Consider the following 21,918-nt stretch of genomic DNA (forward strand, 5'->3'; position numbering starts at 1 on the left):
TCCACACTTACAGTGTCCCATTTTTTTTAGATTCATTTAGAACATTAATTTAATATTGAATGCTATCAAATATCAAATATCTGATAATAGATATGTCATTATTACGAGCACTTACCAGAATGTTATATAAATTATACGATATGATTGTATTTCGAATTTACTTAACCACCTATATCCATTTTCTTCGGGCTTTTCCTTGTATTCCAGTGGTTTTTATCAAATGTTTTATTTATACATTAATTTGATCTCAATACTATACGGCCATCTATTTCAGACAAAACATTTTACGGTAAAGTGTGATAAGGTCAACTGCATATGTACTAATTTCCGGACACGGTACAGTTTAATATATTATTGTTACTTATCTGAAGTTCCATTTTTCCAAGATTCAAATAAAACCAGAGCGTTGGAGCGGAGCTCAGAGCAAAAGCACGGAGCAGTGGAGCGATGGGGTTTCACACGGAGTACCGAAAATTTATAATGCTCCACTGCTCCGGATGTTTTTTTATTATTACATTTTCCTCCTAAAATCCAATGAAAATATTACATTTGACTCTTTGCAACATTGAAATTATTTAAAATACAGCAACACTGCCGAGTGTTAAATTAATAACCTCACCTATTTGACACTTTAGAGACACTTTAATATTGAAAATAATTACAAGATAAAAAGAACTTTTTATATACAACGTTTTTAAATTTTCTGTTGAAAAAAAAGACTTGACTAGCTTAAACGATCAAAAAAAATTGTACTTGACATGTCATATTGATTTCCATAGTAACGCACGTACATATTAATAATTTAGTTGCTAGGACCCCAGACCCCTAGCAACCAATAATGCTGTCAAAATAACTTTTCATACAAAACAGAATTAACTGAAAATGAATTCAATTCTACTTAAGATGTCTAAAAGTATTAAAAAAAGTGCATTGGCATAGTCTTCTGATATATTCTAAAAGTTTCAAATGTCTAGCTAGTCGGGAAGTTAGTTAAAAATCGATTGCATGATTTGTACCCGACAAAGAACCACCGGACAAATGAGAATACGAGCTAAGAAAAACGTTGTAATGACGAATAATATTTAACTTTATTTTAAAACTATGTATTTTATTTTTTAACATTTGTATAAGTACATTACAGCCTTTTACCCGGAGTGTAGCAGACCCTGGAGCGGAGCTGGAGCAAGTATTAGGTCCTGGAGCGGAGCAACCCAAAAAGGGCCCGCTCCAATCCTCTAAATAAAACATCAGTTTCTATAATAAAATAGGTGGAACACACATTAAAAGTATCCAATTACCGATGAAAACTCATGTTACACTATCAAATAATATTTTAGTATCGACGAAGTGATAGTTCTATGAACTAATTATTATTTCATTGCATCGTACTGCATCTCTACTTGCATACAGACTTGTTTCCAAAGGACATTGTTAGCGTGACACAGAGCACGTGTTTGGTACCACTTCGGATACCGCGTACGGAATGCAAACGAATAAATTTTCCTAACTTACTGTTCTGATATACCAAGGATATACCCATCGGGCTTTTCGGAAGGTAGATACGCGTACATGCAAATAATTTATTATAATTCCATATTATTACAGAGCAGGCATGTCCAACGTCAAGTATGCAGTGATATGCTGTCCAGTATCAAAATTCTCGCAGTGATTTACCAAACCCCCAAGTGGCAATTTTATTTGACGCAAAAAAATACTCAATTTACCATTCGTCGTAAAAATTTGGCGTTTTAGGCACTCATCGTCAAACTATTATCCTACTGCGAAACGGTAAAATTTCGCCTCGTTTTAATCTGCAAACCGGCTAACTCCATTTCGGCAAATAATTGTTTATGAAATGTTAATTAAGGAGAAAAAACTTAATTATTTAAGTAACTATCGAGCGGAATTTAACAATCCTAAATGTATACTTTTTTTTACAAATAGGTAAGCTGCACTATTTTAGCTTACCTTTTATATATGAAGAAAATTTATGTAAAGAGCGGAGTTGTTCCATTTACGTTATTGGAAATTTAGCACCTGCAGTTGGCTGTTTTGTGTGAGCATAGAAAACATGCTTTATAACAAAATGCCATCAAAATCTCATTGGTTGGTTTGCAGATTAAGCTGCCGAAATGTATTTTTTCACCTTGTCACAATTATAAAATAATACGTGCGTCAGTAATTAGCCATATCACTTGTTCGAATGTCAAAAATGGTTGATTTTCATCTTTTGGGGCCCTCATTATGTATTAGCTCAGAGCTCCCTCATGCGTAAATTCTTCCTTTGTATGTACTAGTTCTAAACTTGCATTAATTCAATCCCTGGTATCTCAATTATTCTGATACATTCATATTCATAAATACAAAATGTTATCAACTTATTACATGGTTTAGCTGTGTGAAGGGAATTCATAAATAATGATGCCGCCTCTATATTGCGATGAAGTGCAAAATATATATACAGCTAATAGCAATAAATGATGTCAACTGCTGTTACATTTGCATTTTCTATTAGGTTAATTTACACTCGCACGTAGATATACCAGACACGGTTTTATATTATTGTACCGATGATATAATTTATAATAGTATGTCATTCTACGTCAGTGTCCTTCTGGATCAAGGCCATGCCAATCAGTGTTGCCATCTTTTTGTAGGCTGATTATAGTATAAAGGCGTAAAAACTATAGTATTTCTGAAAAGTATATAGTACAGGAACATTTTTCGTCTTCAATCCTTTAAAATTATAGTATTTTGGTATATTTGGCGTAAAATTATAATATTTTACATTTTTCGCGGAATTAAAATTATAGTATTGTATTATAATTATAGTACGGTTGGCATCACCGATGCCAATGCTAATTCAAGGCCAGTAACGTCACGTGAAACAGGCTGTGGATGGCACTTCTTTCTTTTCGGGTAAAATAGGTTTTTAGTTTTTAGGAAGTAATTGCTTGAAGATTTTCTGCATTAGCGACTTGGAATTTTCATAAGATGTGAACACTTTGCTGCGTATAATGCAATTGGCTCATCGGTTGTTTACCGAGAAAATAATAAAATAACATAATTCTATTTCAATCGATACTCGACGACAGAGACGGGTTAAATAAACTGTGTTTAAAGCACAATGAAATGATTTTATCTAGGCACTTTGAACTTCGTAAATTTTTTTTTATAATAGATTAATGAGTTCTCGTTATTCATTATAATTTATTATTAATGGTTAATGGCAGGGTTCTGCCGAAACCGGTAGATATTTATATCTTCGGTTTCATTTTGACGGCCACTTGGCTATCACTTGACGATTATGTTAATTTTTTGATTACAAAAATGCTTTCGAAACACTGCCGCACGATAATCAATACAACAATACTCATTACGCGTCGCGTTAAGTACTACCTCCATCAGGGATATCGAACCTTTTTACGTACGCGTGCCAAAATTTCCCAATTATTATTCATCGACTGTCTGCCGTGCCACTTTTTCATTGGAAAAAAATATATTTTTTTAATGTCACTAGATACCATTCACAGAACATAGCACAAATATAACTTTATCACTTTTTTCAATTATGCCTTACATTTCGGTCCACCAATTTTTAAACTGTCCAGAACTACTACTACTAGATCCAGCAAGTTTTCGTTTCTTACTTGGTGCAGCCATTTTTGTGGATAGACATGAAATTGTTTGTTAATGTATTAATTATTTTGGTTTTTTACACACAAACTGACACCAGAATTGTTCCGATCGGATGAGGCTTTATCTGGCTACAGTGTTCTCAAACATTGTAAATCGGTCAAAATCAGAAGTTCGTACCACGGCTTCCCCCGCCGCCTGATAAGGTTAATGGGATAATATTATATGTGACGCATAAAGTCTAAGGACCGACCTATTCAATTATATATTTACATTAAACGTAGTAAGAGTATTGACCTGCTACTTTTATACAATGAGATCTGTCATTTATTATTACCTATTATAGGTATTCTTTCTCTTCAAACGCATGCCTTGCAAAATCATCTCGCGTGCCATAGGTTCGCCACCACTGAGCTACATAATCAACCGTGCTATAACATTATTGCCGTGCTATTAGTGGAACAACTTAACCTTGAAACTGCGCTGATTACGATTTCTTCTAGTGCGCACGAATTACGTGTTATAGTAAATTTAATTATAGTTATTATTTCCGACTGCTCTTACATGAAGCCTATTGCATCGTTTTCTCTCTCTCCTTACGTGTCTCTAACTATGTCATATTTTCTGTTAAAATATCAAACTTCACGCTTATATGGTAAGTTTATAATGAAAATGCGCTGGCGTGGATTGAGGATTTACTGGTGCTGAAAGTGTGATTTTGTGTTACTATGACTCAGTGTTGAAAACCGTAGATACTATAATTATTATAATACAATAAGTATTATAATTTAGTGATGTAATTTATTTTGGAATGGCCATAAAAACAATCGCATCGAGCGCGAAGCGGTCATAATTTTGGAATGGCGGTAAAAATGTTGCGTCGTCGAGAATCCAGCAAGTGCTTGCGCTTGATGCGCGATAGATAACACGCCGTGAGTGCATGTGGACGGCTCAATGAGGTTACTTTTACTTGGAATGCAGGCGAGTCAAATCGCACCATCTGGCTAAGGTCTTATTGAATGAAGCCCACTGCATCATTTTCTCACTCGACGTCGCCCTAACTACGTCATAATTTTCCGCTAAAACTATCGAACTTCACGCTTACGTGGAATGTTTATAACAAGAGTTACATATTTTTACAAGTTCACTACATTTATTATGATTTCTTCATTGACTTTCACTTATCAGGATTCCTTGTTCGGATTACCTACCCTTCATCCAACATTGTCATACTTCTTGTAAGTATGTGTTACAAAGGTATCAATTTTCACACACAGTCGTAATATTGTAGACCAGCGATTTCCAAACTGGGGGGCGCGCCTTCCTGGGGAGGCGCCGACATTTGCAAAGTGAGGCGCGAAAAGTTTAACACAATAATGTAGCCACAGGTTTTCAGTTTGCAAGTGCATAGTTTAGAAAACAGCAGCTAGTTGTAAACTACATAAAAAACAGTCCTATAAAAATAAGGTTGTTTGCAAACCTGTATGAAGATATGGAGACTAATTTTATTATACCTCATTTCTATACTATTGCACATGGCCCCCACAAGAGGGGGGCTGACAGGGCTTCAGCCTGGGGGGTCAGCATTGCAGATCGACCAGTTAAGTGAGATAAACACACACCACAAATTCAATCTATTTGTAAAAAATGTCGCCTGCGGCGCTGTTTCAATTACAGAATATTAACATTTTATAATATATTATGTGTCTGTGTGATACGACTTGATGTGATTACGTGGTGTGTGTGATGGATGATAATTCACATGTAGAATTTTATTTTATAATTATTTATAGTGTATTTCCTGACTAATGAGAATGGCTATATGGAAACAAAAAACCTTTGTTCAATATTGGTTGAATCGAACTGAAGAATACTATAATACTTTGTCAAGAAAAGCAATGGAAGTAGGTACTGCTACCATTCGTCATAATTATATTAAACATCATACTTATGTGAAACGGAATTTTATGCATTAGATGCAATGAAATCCATATATCGAGCCCGTTTAGTAGAAAAAAGCACTTTGTGTAAAAATGTATTTAATGAAATAAAGGTTGGGGAGGCGACAAGTTAGATTGTTTTAAAAGGGAGGCGTAGTAACGTAAAGTTTGGAAACCACTGTTGTAGACTCTCATTTATTGTTATTGTGCTTATATTTAGACTGCTACGTTGATTTAGAAAAATATTGTAAGATGTAATACGTTTAAAAACTAATTTTTTCGTATATGATAATTTATTACGTTAATTATTACTGATTTATAATAATACGAGGGTGGGTCAATAATTCCTTAGAAAAAAGCATTAAAACAGGTTTTATTTTTGTATTTTTTTTTATTTCTCAACATAATTTCCTTGGAGCTCAATACACTTGGTTAGACGTTTCTCAATTTTTTTTAAACCGTCAGAAAAATAAGTTTTCGGAAGGTCCTCAAAATAAGCATTTGTCCGATCGATGACTTCTTCATTTGAAAAAAAACGTTGTCCACTTAGCCATTTTTTTAAGTTTGGGAAAAGGAAAAAGTCACTGGGGGCTAAATCTGGCGAATACGGTGGGTGGTCGACCAATTCGAACTTCAATTCTTCAATTTTAGCCATTGATCGTAAACATGTGTGAACACGGGCATTGTCCTGATGAAAGAGGATTTTTTTCCTGTTTAAATGAGGCCGTTTTTCTTCAATTTTGTTTTTTAGCTGGTCCAATAAAGATGCATAATAATTCCCTGTTATTGTTTTTCCTTTTTCCAAATAGTCAACGAAAATAATTTCACGTGCATCCCAAAATACAGTAGCCATAACCTTACCAGCTGATTTTACGGTTTTCGCCTTCTTTGGACATGGTTTGCCTTCGCAATCCACTGCTTTGACTGTTTTTTCGTCTCGGGAGTATAGTGGTGTATCCATGTTTCATCTACAGTCACAAAGCGACGAAAAAATTCATCCGGATTGCGTTGCATGAGCGACAACAGGGCTTTAGAGGCCACCACCCTACTGCGTTTATTGTCGACTGTGAGCAAACGCGGCACCCATCTTGCAGAAATATTTTTCATGCCCAATTTGTCATGTAAAATAGAAATGACGCTACCTTTTGAGATCCCTGTAACCTCAATTATCTCACTCAACTTTAATCTTCGGTCACTTAACACCATATCGTGGATTTTACTGATCATTTCTGGTGTAGTCACCTCTACAGGACGTCCTGAGCGTGGTTCATCCTTTGTTGATGTACGACCACGTTTAAATTCATTTAACCAGTTATAAATAGTTGCAAGTGAAGGAGCAGATATGCCGTGAACTAAATCCAACTCATTTTTTATTTCCTTTGCTGTTAACCCTTTTATATTAAAATGTTTAATAACAAAACTAAACTCAATTTTCTCCATTTTCCATTTTTCCATTTTCCACAAGCAAATTTTTTTTTTAAATGTACGAGAAACACACAACAACCCGACCAATCTGATTGAAATTTCGCAGCATACTGAATCGGTAGTGCCGCTGCATGAAAACAAACCGCTTGCAGTACTAGTCGCGCCACCTGTCGGCTTTTCTAAGGACTTATTGACCCACCCTCGTATAATAAATAATATAATATTATTTTATTTAATTGCCTATAATGTTGTATGTCATTTGTTATTCTATTATTATTAATTAAACCCAGGCCAGAGAAAGTTTCATAATCACCAAAATATGGAATAGAACCCCCCCTAAAATAAATTTCACATCACTCAGTCAATAATTTCGTACTTTTTGTAATATAGGACGCCAAGTACTACATACTCGTACGTATCAAGTTTCAGCTTCCTACTTCGGATATGATTTAATAACTAAATTACTAAACTATTAATATAGGTAGGTACTTAGGTATATAATATAGGTACTTAATTATATAATTCTAATAAATCCAAAATTCGAAGTCGCGATTAGTGTCAATTTAAATAATATCAAACATATTATTCATTATTTCAATTTTATTAATAAAAAAGTTTTCCTCCATCATCTTATATTTTATAGAAAATAGTTTTTTTTGAGGTAAAAAAATAATACTTTATGTTAATTATGTAGGTATGTAAGTAATTATTAAATTTATCTATTATTACTTAAATTAGGTTAGATTTCTTAATTTATTAACTTTAATTTGATATATCAATCGTTAGCGTATTGCAGCGATTTCCAAACTGGGAGGCGCGGAGTGCTGCAAAGGGAGGCGCGAAAAGTTTAACACAAATGTAGCCACTGGTTTGCAGTTTGCAAATGCATAGTTTATAAAGAACCTGGGGACCGGGCATAACAAATATCACAAATGTACTCTAATAGTTTTTAAAAAAGTTTCCTGCGGGGGGCTACTTTGTTTCGCGACTATTAAATATTTTAAATATTAAGTATGTGGTTGCATTATAATTTTATGTGATACTTATATGGTGATGCCATAGGTACTTAAATGATAACTCCCGTGTATAATTAAGGAAAAACTACTTTAGAGCACCACACTGGACTTAACCTCAGCGATAGGAAGGTGGGCCCGCCAAAGATCCTGGCCTGGGGGTCCGCTTCAGGATGTGGGGCCCATGATAGAATCCATTTGTCAATGAACGATGTTGAATTTGGATTAACTACTATTGAAAAGGGAAAAAATGATGGAATTATCATGCGATAATTCATTGAAACAACAACCCTAGTTCAATTTTGATTGAATCGAAGTGAAGAATAATATAATACTTATATCTCAAGAAAAGCAATGCAAATTCTAAGTAAAGTACTGCTCCCATTCGTAACATCATATTTATGCGAAACGGGATTTTCTGCATTGGCTGCAATGAAATCAAAATATCGGCCCTTTTTAGTAGAAAAAGAGCACTTTGTGCTAATAAACAAGCACATCCATCGCATGAAAAACAAATTAATTAAAAAAAATATAATAAGAGTTGTAAAATATTGTTTATTTTTATAATTAAGTTTTTTTCATTGTTGTATTGTACATTTGTCTGTATTATTTAATGAAATAAAGGGTGGGGAGGCGCCAAGATTAGATTTTTTTTATAAGGGAGGCGTAGTAACATAAAGTTTGGAAACCACTGGCGTATTGTAAATACAAGCGGAGCCAAGTGGGATTTAGTAAACATCAAAATAAGGACCTGGACCGCACCATAAAAGGCTAGCGCCACTCGGATCGCTAGGAACATTTATTATTATACTATCTTTGATCATTTGGAGAGGTACATTCGTGCTAAATTTCAGCTTCCTGCCTCGGTAGTCTACCACGCCTATGCAATTTGCTAACCATATTATAAACATAGAAAAAAAAATCTCCAAGCCTTACCTAGATCCTAATAATACTTATTTATTTTACGTGGGTAAATAAATAATATTTAGTGTACAGAACCATTTTCATATAAATATGTCTCGTTGTAAAGCATTTGAAAACAATAAAGAAATATTATTATAGATATCAAAACTACCCTTTTACGGTGTAGCATAGGGGGTATAAATTCTTTTTTTTTTTCAATTTAGATTGTGGAGTTGCTCACACTCTAACATTCGTATTGTGCAAGTGTCACGAAGTAGTGGTGTTTCATAGTATTAGTGGGCAGTAAATTTTAACTGTCTAGTCTCGTACGTTTTACGACTTTTTATGCCACCCTACGGAAAAGTTGGCAAATAATTTAAAGTAATTAAATGGAGAATAACAGTGTATCTAATGTTTTTTTTTATTGGAATGTGTTATCTTAACGCGGTGGGAAGTTATATAATAGTAAGTTTTATCATAAAATAACTTCACCAGTCATATTGTTATGGTTGGCGTACTTAAGTTTGATATGCATTTTTGTTAAGGCTATACCTCAGTTGAGGCATGGTCTAAAAAGATCGTATTGTTGTTTTTATTTAATAAAACGCAATTTTTTTTTTATTTTTTTTATTTTTATAGTACTTATTCCACTTTACGTACAGTCGAAAATGTCCCACTGAAGCGGACGAAACCGGTCCTAATATATTAATTAAAAGTGGAATAAGTACTATAAAAAAAAAATTGCGTTTTATTAAATAAAAACAACAATACAATGCAGTTCCACCATGAATTGACAGTTAACAAAATAAAGGAAATTAAAAAGATCGTGGCTAGGCGATGCGAGGATTACGGGTCGCGGGTGCAAATGACTCATGCCAAACGAAATATAATTTGCCATATGAATCCAACATGCATCCATTTAAGGTTGTACCTCAGTTGAGGCACGGTCTAAAAAGATTGTGGCTAGGCGATGCGCGGATTGCGGGTCGCGGGTGCAAATGACGCATGCCAAACGAAATATAATTTGTCATATAAATCCAACATACATCCATTTTATGCTCTGTATATTGTTCTATTAGTAACAATAAGAATATATTCATTGACATGTTTTCTTTTAAAAGTAAATGGGTAACGTTTTTAGTCATCTTTACACGATTTAAGAATTAATACGCCCGTCGCCATCACGAAACAAAGTGACGTGTTTCCAGCTCGACGTTCTCTCTCAGAATGCGAGCGAGTCAAAAATTTCGTCGCGCCTATAGTTGAAAATTATTTGCCGTTTCACTGATGTATCACCTTAATGTTAGTCTTATGATAGTTCGTATTTCAATTTTTGGCCATTCTACAGATAAGTTTGTAGGTCTGTAGGTACCTGGAATGCGCGTGAGTTATTACGCGCGAGTCAAATCGCGCCAACTGGAGAAGGGCATTAGTAAGGAATCTTGACGAGAACTATTAATATTACTACCACGAGCACCACGCCACGTCCTTAAGGCTATACCTCAGTTGAGGCATGGTCTAAAAAGATCGTGGCTAGGCGATGCACGGATTGCGGGTCGCGGGTGCAAATGACGGAAGCCGAACGAAATATAATTTGTCATAAAAATTCAACATGCGTCTTTTTTATGTTATGTTTATTATTATATTCGCAATAATAATAGTATATTCATTCACATGTTTTCTTTTTTAAGTACATACGTAAAGTTTTTTTAGTCATCTTTACACGATTTAAGAATATTTTCAACCGATGCCATGACAATACGAATCGACGTGCAGACGCCTGGACTATCGCTCTCCGAATGACAACGCGGCCGTAATTTCGTTCTAGATACAGTTGAAAATTATTTGCCGTTTCACTTATGTACGCTCTTAAGACGTGTTTGCAACTACGACAACTGAGCGATAACCGAAGTGAGGTCGTGTTGCCATATTTTTGTCACCGAATTATAGTACGCAGACATAAAAATTATAGTATTTCGGCAAAAAATATAGTAATCGTTGAATGACCGATACTTTTCTGCATTTTCAAAAAAATTACACCTGAAGTAATTAACGAGTGCATTTTTTTGGAGAAAATTCTTACCCGCAAAATCAAGTAGCTCCGTTTTTCATCTATGTTTTCCGAAATTTCAAAATTATAGTATTTTCAGACTTTTATATCGAACATAGTACCTACGCTTGCCAAAATTATAGTACAAGTAATTAATTATAGTACGGTTGGCAACACTGAGTGACGCGCGTGTTTGAAAATATGTAGGGATACACGAGAAAACCGATATTTTTTTGGTTCCGTTACGGTTTTTGTTCCAACAAACAGCCCTGGTTATTTTCGAAGAAAGAATAATAAAAAAGCACTGTTTAAATCAGCGATTTCCAAACTGGTAGGCGCGGAGTGTTGCAAAGGGCGGCACGAAAAGTTAAACACAATTACTGTAGCCACATGTAGCCATTTCTGCGCCAGATGTAGAAGTAAACAAAAATCTATTTTCTTGTTCTATTTCTATGTTCTTGGTTAGTTTGCTAATGCACTTTTCACATAATTTTATAAATAGTAAAAGTCGCCTGCGGGCTGTTTTATTTCGGGGCTATTAAATGTTTTGAATGTGTGGTTGTGCGTTGCAATTAATGTGATGTGATACCTATATGAATTAGGAAACACTACATTAGAGCACCACACTGCCCTTAACATCAGCAATAGGTAGGTGGGCCCGCTTCAGGATGTGGGGCCTATGATAGAATCCGTTTGTCAATGAACGATGATGAATTTGGATTGACTACTGTTTAAAAAATGTGTCTGTATTGTTTAATGAAATAAAGGGGGGGGAGGCGCCAAGATTAGATTTGTTTAAAAGGGAGGCATAGTAACATAAAGTTTGGAAACGACGTCTAAATAATTAAATATAACGACTAAAATATTCAAATACATGGTCACCGTCAACAGAATTTAAATAATTTATTACAACTAAGTATATGAAACTAGGAAATTAGTATTGAATGATCCGTAATGATAAAAAAGTATAACCGGTAATTGTATCGGAACAAAAGTGTTGATCCTACGAACCAACGTATCATGTCTTTTCTTTGACGGCTGAAAGCATTGTCCCAGCACGGATCAGCCGCCGTGAGTAGACCCATAGTCGAGTTCGGCGGGAAAAATCGAAAATTATTATCCAACGGAGTTATTTACGACGCTATGCTGGACGTAAATATTCGCGTGGCAATGAGCAAAATTTTAATACCACCCTGCACATACGTTGAATCACAGACAGGGTCGCTTTAAGGTTTTTGTCAAATGTCCATAATGATTTGAGTGTATGGACAATTATTTGGATTATTAATGGAGGACGCACTCAGCACAGTAGCTAGCAAGTAAATTCAAACGTAACATTCGCACGTGCATAGGTAGACGTCACGCAATATCCATTATGCGATATCACGCATCGGGAGTTTATAGCAATATCACCTTTATTGTAATGGCGTTAGAACAGTGTTTCTAGTATCAATGTTCGTTTGAGCGAACCCGTTCTAATTCGGCAGACCCGACATGAAGCATCGAGAATTTAGAGCAATATCACCTTTATTGTAATGGCGTTAGAACAGATTATGCCATTCGGCAGACCCGACAAAAAAGTGAGTGTCATTTTTTTTCCAGATGCTTCGTCCATATTAATGTCATTGGTATTGAAAGATATTTATTTTTGGCTACATGTAAATTGTACGTAAAACATTTTACCGTAGCACAGTCATGGCCACAAGGGGGTGGGGGGCTGACAGGGCTCTAGCCTAGGGCCCCGGTCACAGGAAGGGCCCGACGTAACGAGTCGACCGATAAGTGAGATAAACACAGACCACAAATTTGCTCTAATAATAAAATTACAAAATTGTAAAATTCAATAATTATTAATAATTAAAATATTTGATTGTACGATGCAATTTTTAACTGTGTGCCGCGACTCGACAACTCCATAATTCAAATGGATGTACATATTAAAAATACAAAAAATCGCTAAAAAATACACCTTAATTTTACCGCTTAGACTATGGAAAACGCTACTGTAAGACGCGTCACACTGCCTTTACCCTTAGCGATAGGTAGGGGGGCCTGTCAAACATCCTAGCCTGTGGGGCCCGCTTCAGGATGTGAGGGCCATGAGCACAGTTCGCCGTGAGCTTTCTTATCGGAAAGGGAAGACTGTATACCATTCGCCCGACAACCTATGCCACGGGTGCCAATAGGTGGCACGCGAAAGGATTGTTGGTGGCACGCCTCGAAAATGACGATTTGAAATGTGCATAAAACTTCAAACTATTAACCAAATATTGATAATATGTTAGCTTCCAAAATTGAACCTCAAGGGAGTCACTAATGTTTAAATATTGTAATTTGTATTGTATGTTTTTATGTAGCTTGTATTATTATAGTCAAATAAAATTGTCTTACAATAGATTTACTAGTTTTATTTCAGTGACACGCTGAGTGTCCAGTACTTTGCATTACCTGTTTTGTGACACGCCAATGATTGCCGACCACTGTACTACACGGTCTACAATTTTATTAGATTCAATATGAATTCAATTTTCATGGCTGATTTTGGCAAAATTCATGAATTCAAGAATGAAAACCTAACCTAACCAATAATCCAGTATATCAGCTATTTTTTTTAATTTGTATCCTGCTGGATTCCTGTTAAGTGTAAACCGACAAGAACCGTGTTTTATTTAGTCATTAATTTTATGTCAGTACTATACGACCCAAAAAGGTTGGACGGTCTTTAATATACGGCCAAACATTTCCGATACAACATTTCACAGTGAAGTTGTGATAAGGCGAACTGCTACGTATAAGTTTCTGAACACGGTTTTTTATAATTATTAATTAAATATAAATATAATGTATCTACTTTTTTACAAATATAATAAATTCAATTTGGGCAAATAATGCCTCCCGGCGACCCTGAAAAAGGGCATAAAACTGCGACAGGGTCGCGGATACTGTCCATAAAATCCATTCGGGCGAGCGCGGATGGATAACTCCACATTAAATTTACGAGGCTGTCGCTGGTGCCCGGGGTGGTCTCCAGTACCAACGCGCCCACTCGACACTCCTTGCTCTTTCACTGCGCGCTCAATGAGGAAGCTTCTAATTACTCACTAACCGCCGTATTCATACAGTCTCGAACCACACTCAACGCAGTTAGCTTTTTATCGGACGAATAAGAAAACTATAAAAAATGCATACGTCACGAAGATACGTACAGGAACGCGCACCAAGCTTAAAATGGCGTCGATCTGTCAGTGTCACTTTAATATACGTCTAAAATGAGTTCATCACAACAAGCGCTTAGTAGGTTTAGATCGTCTTGATTGAAGTTAACTGCCCGTTGTCGTTGGGCTATAGATGGATTCATGATGGTAGAAATGCTAAAATTGTAAAAATGTATACAGATATCGAGGATCGATGGAAATGTCAATATTGTCAATGAGCCCGCGAAGCTGTATTGCCATATTATGGAAATGTTTACTGGGTATACTTTATCCTTTTCTGCATTAAGTAGTATAAAATAAATTTGATATTATAACAAATAAATTATTTAAAGTTCATGATCATTATTCATTTATAATTATTAAATTTATATGGTACCGTTTGCACATTTTTACACCTATTCACAATTTAAACATTTTAAATAATTAATTATCGGGGAATCAAAATTTAAAAGTTGGTAACATTAGTCTCGTGACATTACGCTACTGGTTACCTGTTCATGGTCTTTTTCGACCATTTCTTCTCTGCTTCTTCCATAGTTTAGGACCATGGGACTTATATATTCTGTTTGTACCTCGTCGTGAGGTTGTCGCACGGCTATTTGAGAAGTAGAATTGACTACAAGGCTAGATTTGTATAGTTATGTCGTTAAACCATACTCTGCCATAAACACTAACTGAAGGTCGGCGTTTTTGTTTGTGTCAAATGCCCACCCTTAATAAAGACATAACTGTATATGTCTAGTCTCAATTCACCATTGCCACACCTCAGGACTCAGTAATATGCAAAGCGATAAAGCAACAGTAAAGCATATTCAAAATAAAATATACAAAATCTGCGCATGCACACAAAGTTTTTCTTTTACTTTTTATAATTAATATTCGCCCAGATTCAGGTCTTAAAATTCTAATTAATAAAAGAAAATTATATAATTCAATAATTCTGAAGTTAAAAATTTTATTTTGAGGACGGTGAGTGCTGTATGGGACGACTACTGCTTTTCCTGCCGAGGGACAACCGCAAGGAAGAGGACTCACGGAGACGCTCCCTTTACGACCCATGGACAGAAGTAGAGTTCGACTTCCCGTCGCGAATCACGTTCCCGCTTACTAGAAAATACGGCATAGTACCATGATATGCCAGGGAGACTCCCCTGACAATACCTTTAACATTAAATTACATAGGGTCATTTAAACCTATTCAATCTAACGCTCAATACTCCTAGCTATATATTACATTCTACAAGAATTTGAAATCAATCCCAATCAAGAGAATTATTTTTCGCAGCTCCGAATACTAATAAGGACTTAGCGTGAAAGTTACGAACTTCCCCACGCCTAAATTAGCAACGCTCTCTTCATTTCGCAGCTCCGAATACTAATAAGGACTTAGCGTGAAAGTTACGAACTTCCCCACGCCTAGATTAGCAACACGTCTTCATTTCGCAGCTCCGAATACTATTAGGGGCTTAGCGTGGAAGTCAAGGACTTCCCCATGCCCTAATTAGCAACACTTTCTTCGTTTTGCTCTCCCCGAAGACTTATTTCTTTCTCGCTTCGAGAAAAGACTCGTTTGCTTCGATAATAGACTTATTTCTTTATCGCTCCTCTCGAAGACTTGTTGTTTGCTCCGATAATAGACTTATTTCTTTATCGCTCCTCTCGAAGACTTGTGGTTTGCTCCGATAATAGACTTATTTCTTTATCGCTCCTCTCGAAGACTTGTTGTTTGCTTCGATAATAGACTTATTTCTTTATCGCTCCTCTCGAAGACTTGTTGTTTGCTTTGATAATAGACTTATTTCTTTATCGCTCCTCTCAAAGACTTGTTGTTTGCTTCGATAATAGACTTATTTCTTTATCGCTCCTCTCGAAGACTTGTTTGTTTCGCAGCTCCGAATACTAATAAGGACTTAGCGTGAAAGTCACGGACTTCCCCACGCCTTAATTAGCAACACGTTCTTCGTTTCGCTCTCCCCGAAGACTTATTTCTCTTTTGCTTCGAGAAAAGACTTGTCTTTCGCTTCGATCAGAGACTTATTTCTTTATCGCTCCTCTCGAAGTCTTATCGCTCGCTTCGATAATAGACTTATTTCTTTATCGCTCCTCTCGAAGACTTATAGCTCGGTTTAGTTAGAGACTTAGCTTACAGGCGATGGCGGTAGCGATCGCTTTGAGCGACGCTTACCTGATCGGCCTATACGCTGATACTGACGTTTGGGGGGCGCATTCCGGATGGGGGCGTCTCGTAAGACAGCGTCCAACGCATCCCGCCACTCGCCAAAGGTAGTACCTTGATCTTTGCTCCAGGGCGTTGGGAAGTTGGTCCTCGCAGGGCGCCGCCCTCCCAACCGTCCCACTCTCCTAAATTCTCTCTTGGGGGGCGCTATCTTGATGGGGGCGTCTTGTAAGACTGCGTCCAACGCATCCAGCCTCTCGCCAAGGATCCTCTCTTCATAAGATATTGTCGAGTCAACAATTCTTTCCACTTCAGCTTCTCCATCGCTAAGCTCGGAATCCGTTCCTGAACTCGCCAGTAGTTCTTCCCGCGCACATTCCTGCGCATCCATACGACGTTCTGACAGGGCGTGCACTCCCTCGTCTCTGTCGTTGGTAGCTTCGGAAAGCGGTGCAGGCGGTTCCACTGGGTCGTCTGCTCTTTCATTAGCCAGATTCTTCTCAAACTATTGCGCACCGCAGCTCCGAATACTAGTAAAGGACTTAGCGTGGAAGCCATGCGCTTCCCCATGCCTTAACTAGCAACACTCTTTCCGCTATTAATTTAAAATATATTACACTTAGCACTGATATGTATATCACGCTTATCATAATCATATATATCAATTTAACACTAGTATTTAAAACACTTTTAACACTAACATTTTTATCAAATTTAATATTTAAATCTTTATGAGGTAAACTATTTTTATTACGTGCAATTGCAGTAGTTGGCAATTTCTCTTCACCCGGCGCATCCAACGTACTACCTACAATTGTCCACGTACTTCTGACTACGCTATTTGGACGGTCTGCAGTCGTTACAGATGGTAGTGTCTTTTGACACGCCGCAAAGTTCTGTCCCCGACTACACCTGTCCCTAGGATCTAAAATATTTACAGAACCGAGAAAATCCGTAGATATTTTGCTTTGTTGGTCATGGGCCGCCGTAGCTGAGTCCCATAACTCTTGTTCTCCGTTATTGAGTATATCACCGCCTTTGAGACGATGATCATACACAACAACTCTTTCGTCACTATATCTAGCTTTATCTATATACATTAAGTTCATACTTCTTAGTTCAAACTTAACGCTATCAAAATTAATCTTTTTAAACTTACATAACTTATTTTTAATAATCTTAATACTAAAGGACTTACATTTACTTGATTTTTGTTTAAGATAACGATTATAGTCATCTAATGCTATGAGCTCTTCTTCATTAAGTTTATTTCGCCTTAATTTACCGAAGGTATTAATGTTTTGTAGTCGACGATTAGTTCGACTCTTCCTAATAATATTCTTAACGTCAGCCTCGTGGGGTCTGTTCGCTAATTTAAAAGGTGAGTCCCTTCCTAAAGTTTCGTTGCTCGATTGCAACGACGATCGACTATCTAAACTACATACATCGCTATTAATATCAAGTAAACTGCCAGTTTCGGCTTTAGTATAATTAGTACTATTAATATTTTTACACAAATGGTTAGCGGAAGCACAATAATTCGTTAAATTATTTGTTACAAGAGATCTGTCGTCAGTATCAACGAGACTACAGTTACTTACGTTTGCCGATGTTCTCAGCACACCAATAGCGCCACTGCTTACGCCTTCGCCGCATCCACTGCTAGCTGTCTTTAACTGCTTATCTTGATAACCTTCTTCCTTGCCGCCAACATTTATTTCATAATTCCCTAATTCTAATTTATCTAAAAACTTTTTATATTCTATTTCGCCGCCGGTAAAAGGATTAAAATTTTCTACTATTTTACTAGCAGAATTCTTAATATCGCGTTTGCGATATTTCTCCGGTCTTACGCTGCTATCCTTTACAAGAGGACCTGTACAAAGATTAACTTGGTTACTGGGGCCAGCTTCGACCTCACAGTGAACCTTAGGGTTAAATGATTTCACCGGAAGGGTGTCCTTCAGTTCACTTTCACAGTTAACCCTATTCGCCAGAAGAGCGTCTATGTCACTAGCTAGAACTCGGCTGAACGGCGTTCGAGGAACGTTCGTGTCACCTTCTTGAGTCTTCTCTTCGGCGGTCCGCCAGTGTTCGTCGTCTTGGAGCCATCGACGATCAACCCGGTCCGCGAGCCGTCTTCATGGCTCCTTTCTGGTCTGCTGAGCTGCTTGCCTGTCTGGGCAATCCTTGTTTTCATGGAAGCCAGGACAATGTTGACAACGCCTTTGTCTGGCACTGCCTCGCTCTTCAACGCGAGGACGTGGGCGGTACGCAGGTCTTTCTGAATCGTTTTGCTGGTCTGATTGCCGTGGAGGCCTTTTATCAACAGCCTCCGTGGTCTTATCAGATTTCGCGTTAGTCTCTTGTACCGAACGCGGCTTCTCGCGCCAAGTATTTTGCTGAGCGGGCCTCTTTTCATTATTCGCCTTGACGGCATTTGCTGGAGATGGCACGGAAGCCAATGCCGATTTCAATGGTCGAAGTGTATGAGCTACTTCAAGCAGCTCGTCCATCGTCTTCCATTTCTCTTGATTAACCCTTATCTGATCGCTCACAGTGAGTAGGTCATAAAAGGTCGAAGCCAGGGTTTCCGACTTCATCTCTGGAAGGAGTACCTCGGCTAACTCCATCTTCTTCAGGAGGAAACCATAAGCTCCCTCTTGAGGTCCTTGCTCTTTATGTTCGAGCTCCGTTCGTTGAGCACGACGCCTTGAAGGCGATTCGAAGTGCTCTTTCAGGTCGTTACTAAACGACCGCCAACTGTCCGATGTGTCAATATTCTTGGCCCAAGTCTTGGCCTCTCCTCTGACCTGACGTATAGCCAACTCTGTCCAATTCTCAGCTGGGTACTTCACAGCTTCGCAATATTCTCTGCAGCGTCGGAGAAAAAGTTCAACGCTCTGCTTTGGGCTACCCTCATAGGTGGAATGGAGTTCCGGCTTAACATGGCACGGGGTACATACAGCTGGTTCTGGGGGTGCCATTTTTTGTTTGGGATCCGACGTGCTTACTTGCAAAAATGAATCCTCTTCGGGGAATACTTGCGCGTTTTGCAAGCCTTCTTCCAATATGAAATCTTCTTCTACACTCGGACCCGGAACAGGGTTCGGCATAATTTCTTCGAATTCCTCCGTCTCCTGGAGTTGGAAGAAGCGGACCTTCGACCGTAAATTCATATAAAAATTCAGCTATCGATTGCGCCGGTTTTCAGCTTCCTACGACCACCCGTTCGTCCGCAATCGACGTTTAAAGTATTTTGAGGGCATGCGCTGCTTGTCGCTGATAACCCTGAAGGCTTGCAACTCCTGTTACAAGCGTCCAATCTTCTCCGTTTAAAATCTTATATTGTAATAGGTACAGGCCTTCATGTACCTATACCCATGACGTCACGGTAGTTATGATAATTATCGAGATTTTAATATACAAAGTAGTATAAATTTATTTTTTCAAAAATTTTTTTCTTTGTCTGGGTTCTTGTACCTATACTTGTATGGTACTCAACTTTATATTAGAAAAAAGCTTAAAAATTCACACGAAATTTTTATTGTGCATTTTATTCTTAATTCTATTATTTCTGTTACGGTGAGTAACACAATTTATTTTTATACTTTCTTTATGGCTTAAAAGGGTCAGAAAGATCCTTTGGACAGTCTCATCGACATACTTTTGCTTAATGTCGGTATCTGACTCTAATAAATTACCAAAAGTATTTATTTTATTTATTCTTTCCTTTTCCAAGTATATCAAGAAAAGTATTCTATATATAGTTGCCTTTACGTATATATTCTTCTCCAAATTATATTTTTCAAAAGTATTCATTACTGGTTCCTCGTTAATGCGAGTTACACTTTATTTCATTGTACTCACATTTATAAAGTTGAGGTAGATCGCTCTTGTAGCTCCGGTATAAGGTTCTTAAAACCTCTCAGGTAACCACAATTCATTGATACACTTCACAATATATTGTTTTTAAAATCTTTTAGTAGATCTTAGTTGTAGGATCGTTCAGGTTTTCGCAACCTGAAGATGCCGCACGCATTTGGGCGCCATAATGACATGACCCGGCTCACGGCTAGCTCAATAATGCTACCGGGCCGTCACTGAGGAGACTAGTGATGAATTAGGAGAGGTGGATCTCCTTTGTAGTATCACAACCTTTGAATTCCCGAATAAAACTCTCAGCTGGTGTGGTGCCGAATTTATTCAGGTACTAGAGTTCACGGTCACACAATAAGGTTAACTGTCATTGTTCCCGTAATTAAATCTCATTAAAGTATCAGCAAACTATTTATTTGTTCACTATAGGATCTCTGTGAAATCTTTCACAAATTCCCGAAAAGTCACACCTAATTCAGAGAATGTATACGCAGATATTCTTTGGATATTTTTAATTCGAGAAATATTTTCCCATAAGAAAGAAAATATAAATTATTCTTTGGTCACACAGTATTAGGTTTATAAAAAAGAATAGAATTATTTTATTGTTGTTTATAAAGTTTATTTATATTCACAGTGTATTTACAAATATTTATTTGTGATTACAGACTTGTTTACAGAAGGTTTGCTTAATGTTTACAAATTTATTTACTAAAATTTGTTTTTATGTTTATGAATTTGTTTACAAAAGTTTATTTTATAATTATGTTTACTTAATAAAGTTTCAAAAATTTATTTTATAATTCCGAAAAAAGATTTGTAAAATTTATTATTACAAACTGAGTTTATTAATTTGTTTTTATAAAACAAATCCGATCACGTAATTTATCCCGATTACGTCACCTCGTATGATGAGTAATGAAAAATGAAATTACTCCGCGAGCGCGTTACTATCGACAGATACGTGGTATTCGAGCTACGTTTTAGCGGTCGACGTCACTACCGACAGATACGTGTTATTCGCGCTACGTTTTGCGGCACACGTCACGACCGGCAGATACGAGATATTCGCGTTACTTTTTGCCCGTCGATGGGGACTTATTGTAGGTAAATTTCACGAATGTTACTGAGAACCGTATCTCGTATCCGCGGAAGGACTGCTGCTTAGTAGGAGATCGCTGGTGAGAAGTGTAGAAACTAATGATTTTACGGAAAAAGGATGTCACCTTTTATACCCTCGGGATGGAGGTTTAACAGGAAACAGTCCGTAAGGGATAGCAGATGTATATCTTTCTCTCACGGGATAAATTTACGTATATCTCCCGTTCCTGGTAACTTTCTAATAGAGATATCTTCTAATTAAATCGGGTTAAATTTACTCTACTTTATTTCCGCAAAATTAAGACTTAATAGGGGTGTTTTAAGCACCCTCTAGAACATGTCCTTTAAATACGTAGTTACGGTGACGTCAGCAAAATAGTTGATTTTATATGATTTTTCGTGCTCAAACGAAGGGGAAAGTTTTTAGCTTTCCAACGAGGTATCAGAATAGGTACTCGTGTACTAAATAAGGGAATGGCAGTCTTTAAATTTAAAATGTCAAAATGAAAGGTTGACACCCACGTACTAGTCCTTTCCACCACTCTTGGCCTTTTTAGGCCAATAGAATTTTACTAAGTTT

General features: G+C 37.0%; 2 protein-coding genes across 3 annotated transcripts in view; one reads left to right on the plus strand and one right to left on the minus strand.

The window, feature by feature from the left end:
* The window catches only part of LOC147071602 (uncharacterized), a 144,886-nt gene that overhangs the window by 93,542 nt on the left and 29,426 nt on the right, over positions 1-21,918 (plus strand). The gene's annotated exons all lie outside the window — the stretch shown is intronic.
* Positions 17,195-21,918, minus strand: part of LOC147071603 (uncharacterized) — a 336,535-nt gene continuing 331,811 nt past the window's right edge. Inside the window, exon 2 of one of the 2 annotated variants that reach the window (XM_085948002.1) lies at positions 17,195-19,633. In XM_085948002.1, coding sequence (XP_085804128.1) covers positions 18,500-19,537 — 1,038 coding nt within the window. In that variant the 5' untranslated portion in view covers positions 19,538-19,633 and the 3' untranslated portion in view covers positions 17,195-18,499. Of the gene's footprint in view, positions 19,640-21,918 lie in introns of both variants that reach the window. The other variant, XM_085948001.1, reaches the window with a different exon arrangement.

This window comes from Rhyacophila brunnea, unplaced genomic scaffold, assembly GCF_057557595.1.
Source record: "Rhyacophila brunnea isolate RB1 unplaced genomic scaffold, BYU_Rbru_1.0 scaffold_20, whole genome shotgun sequence".
Taxonomy (NCBI): Eukaryota; Metazoa; Arthropoda; class Insecta; order Trichoptera; family Rhyacophilidae; genus Rhyacophila; species Rhyacophila brunnea.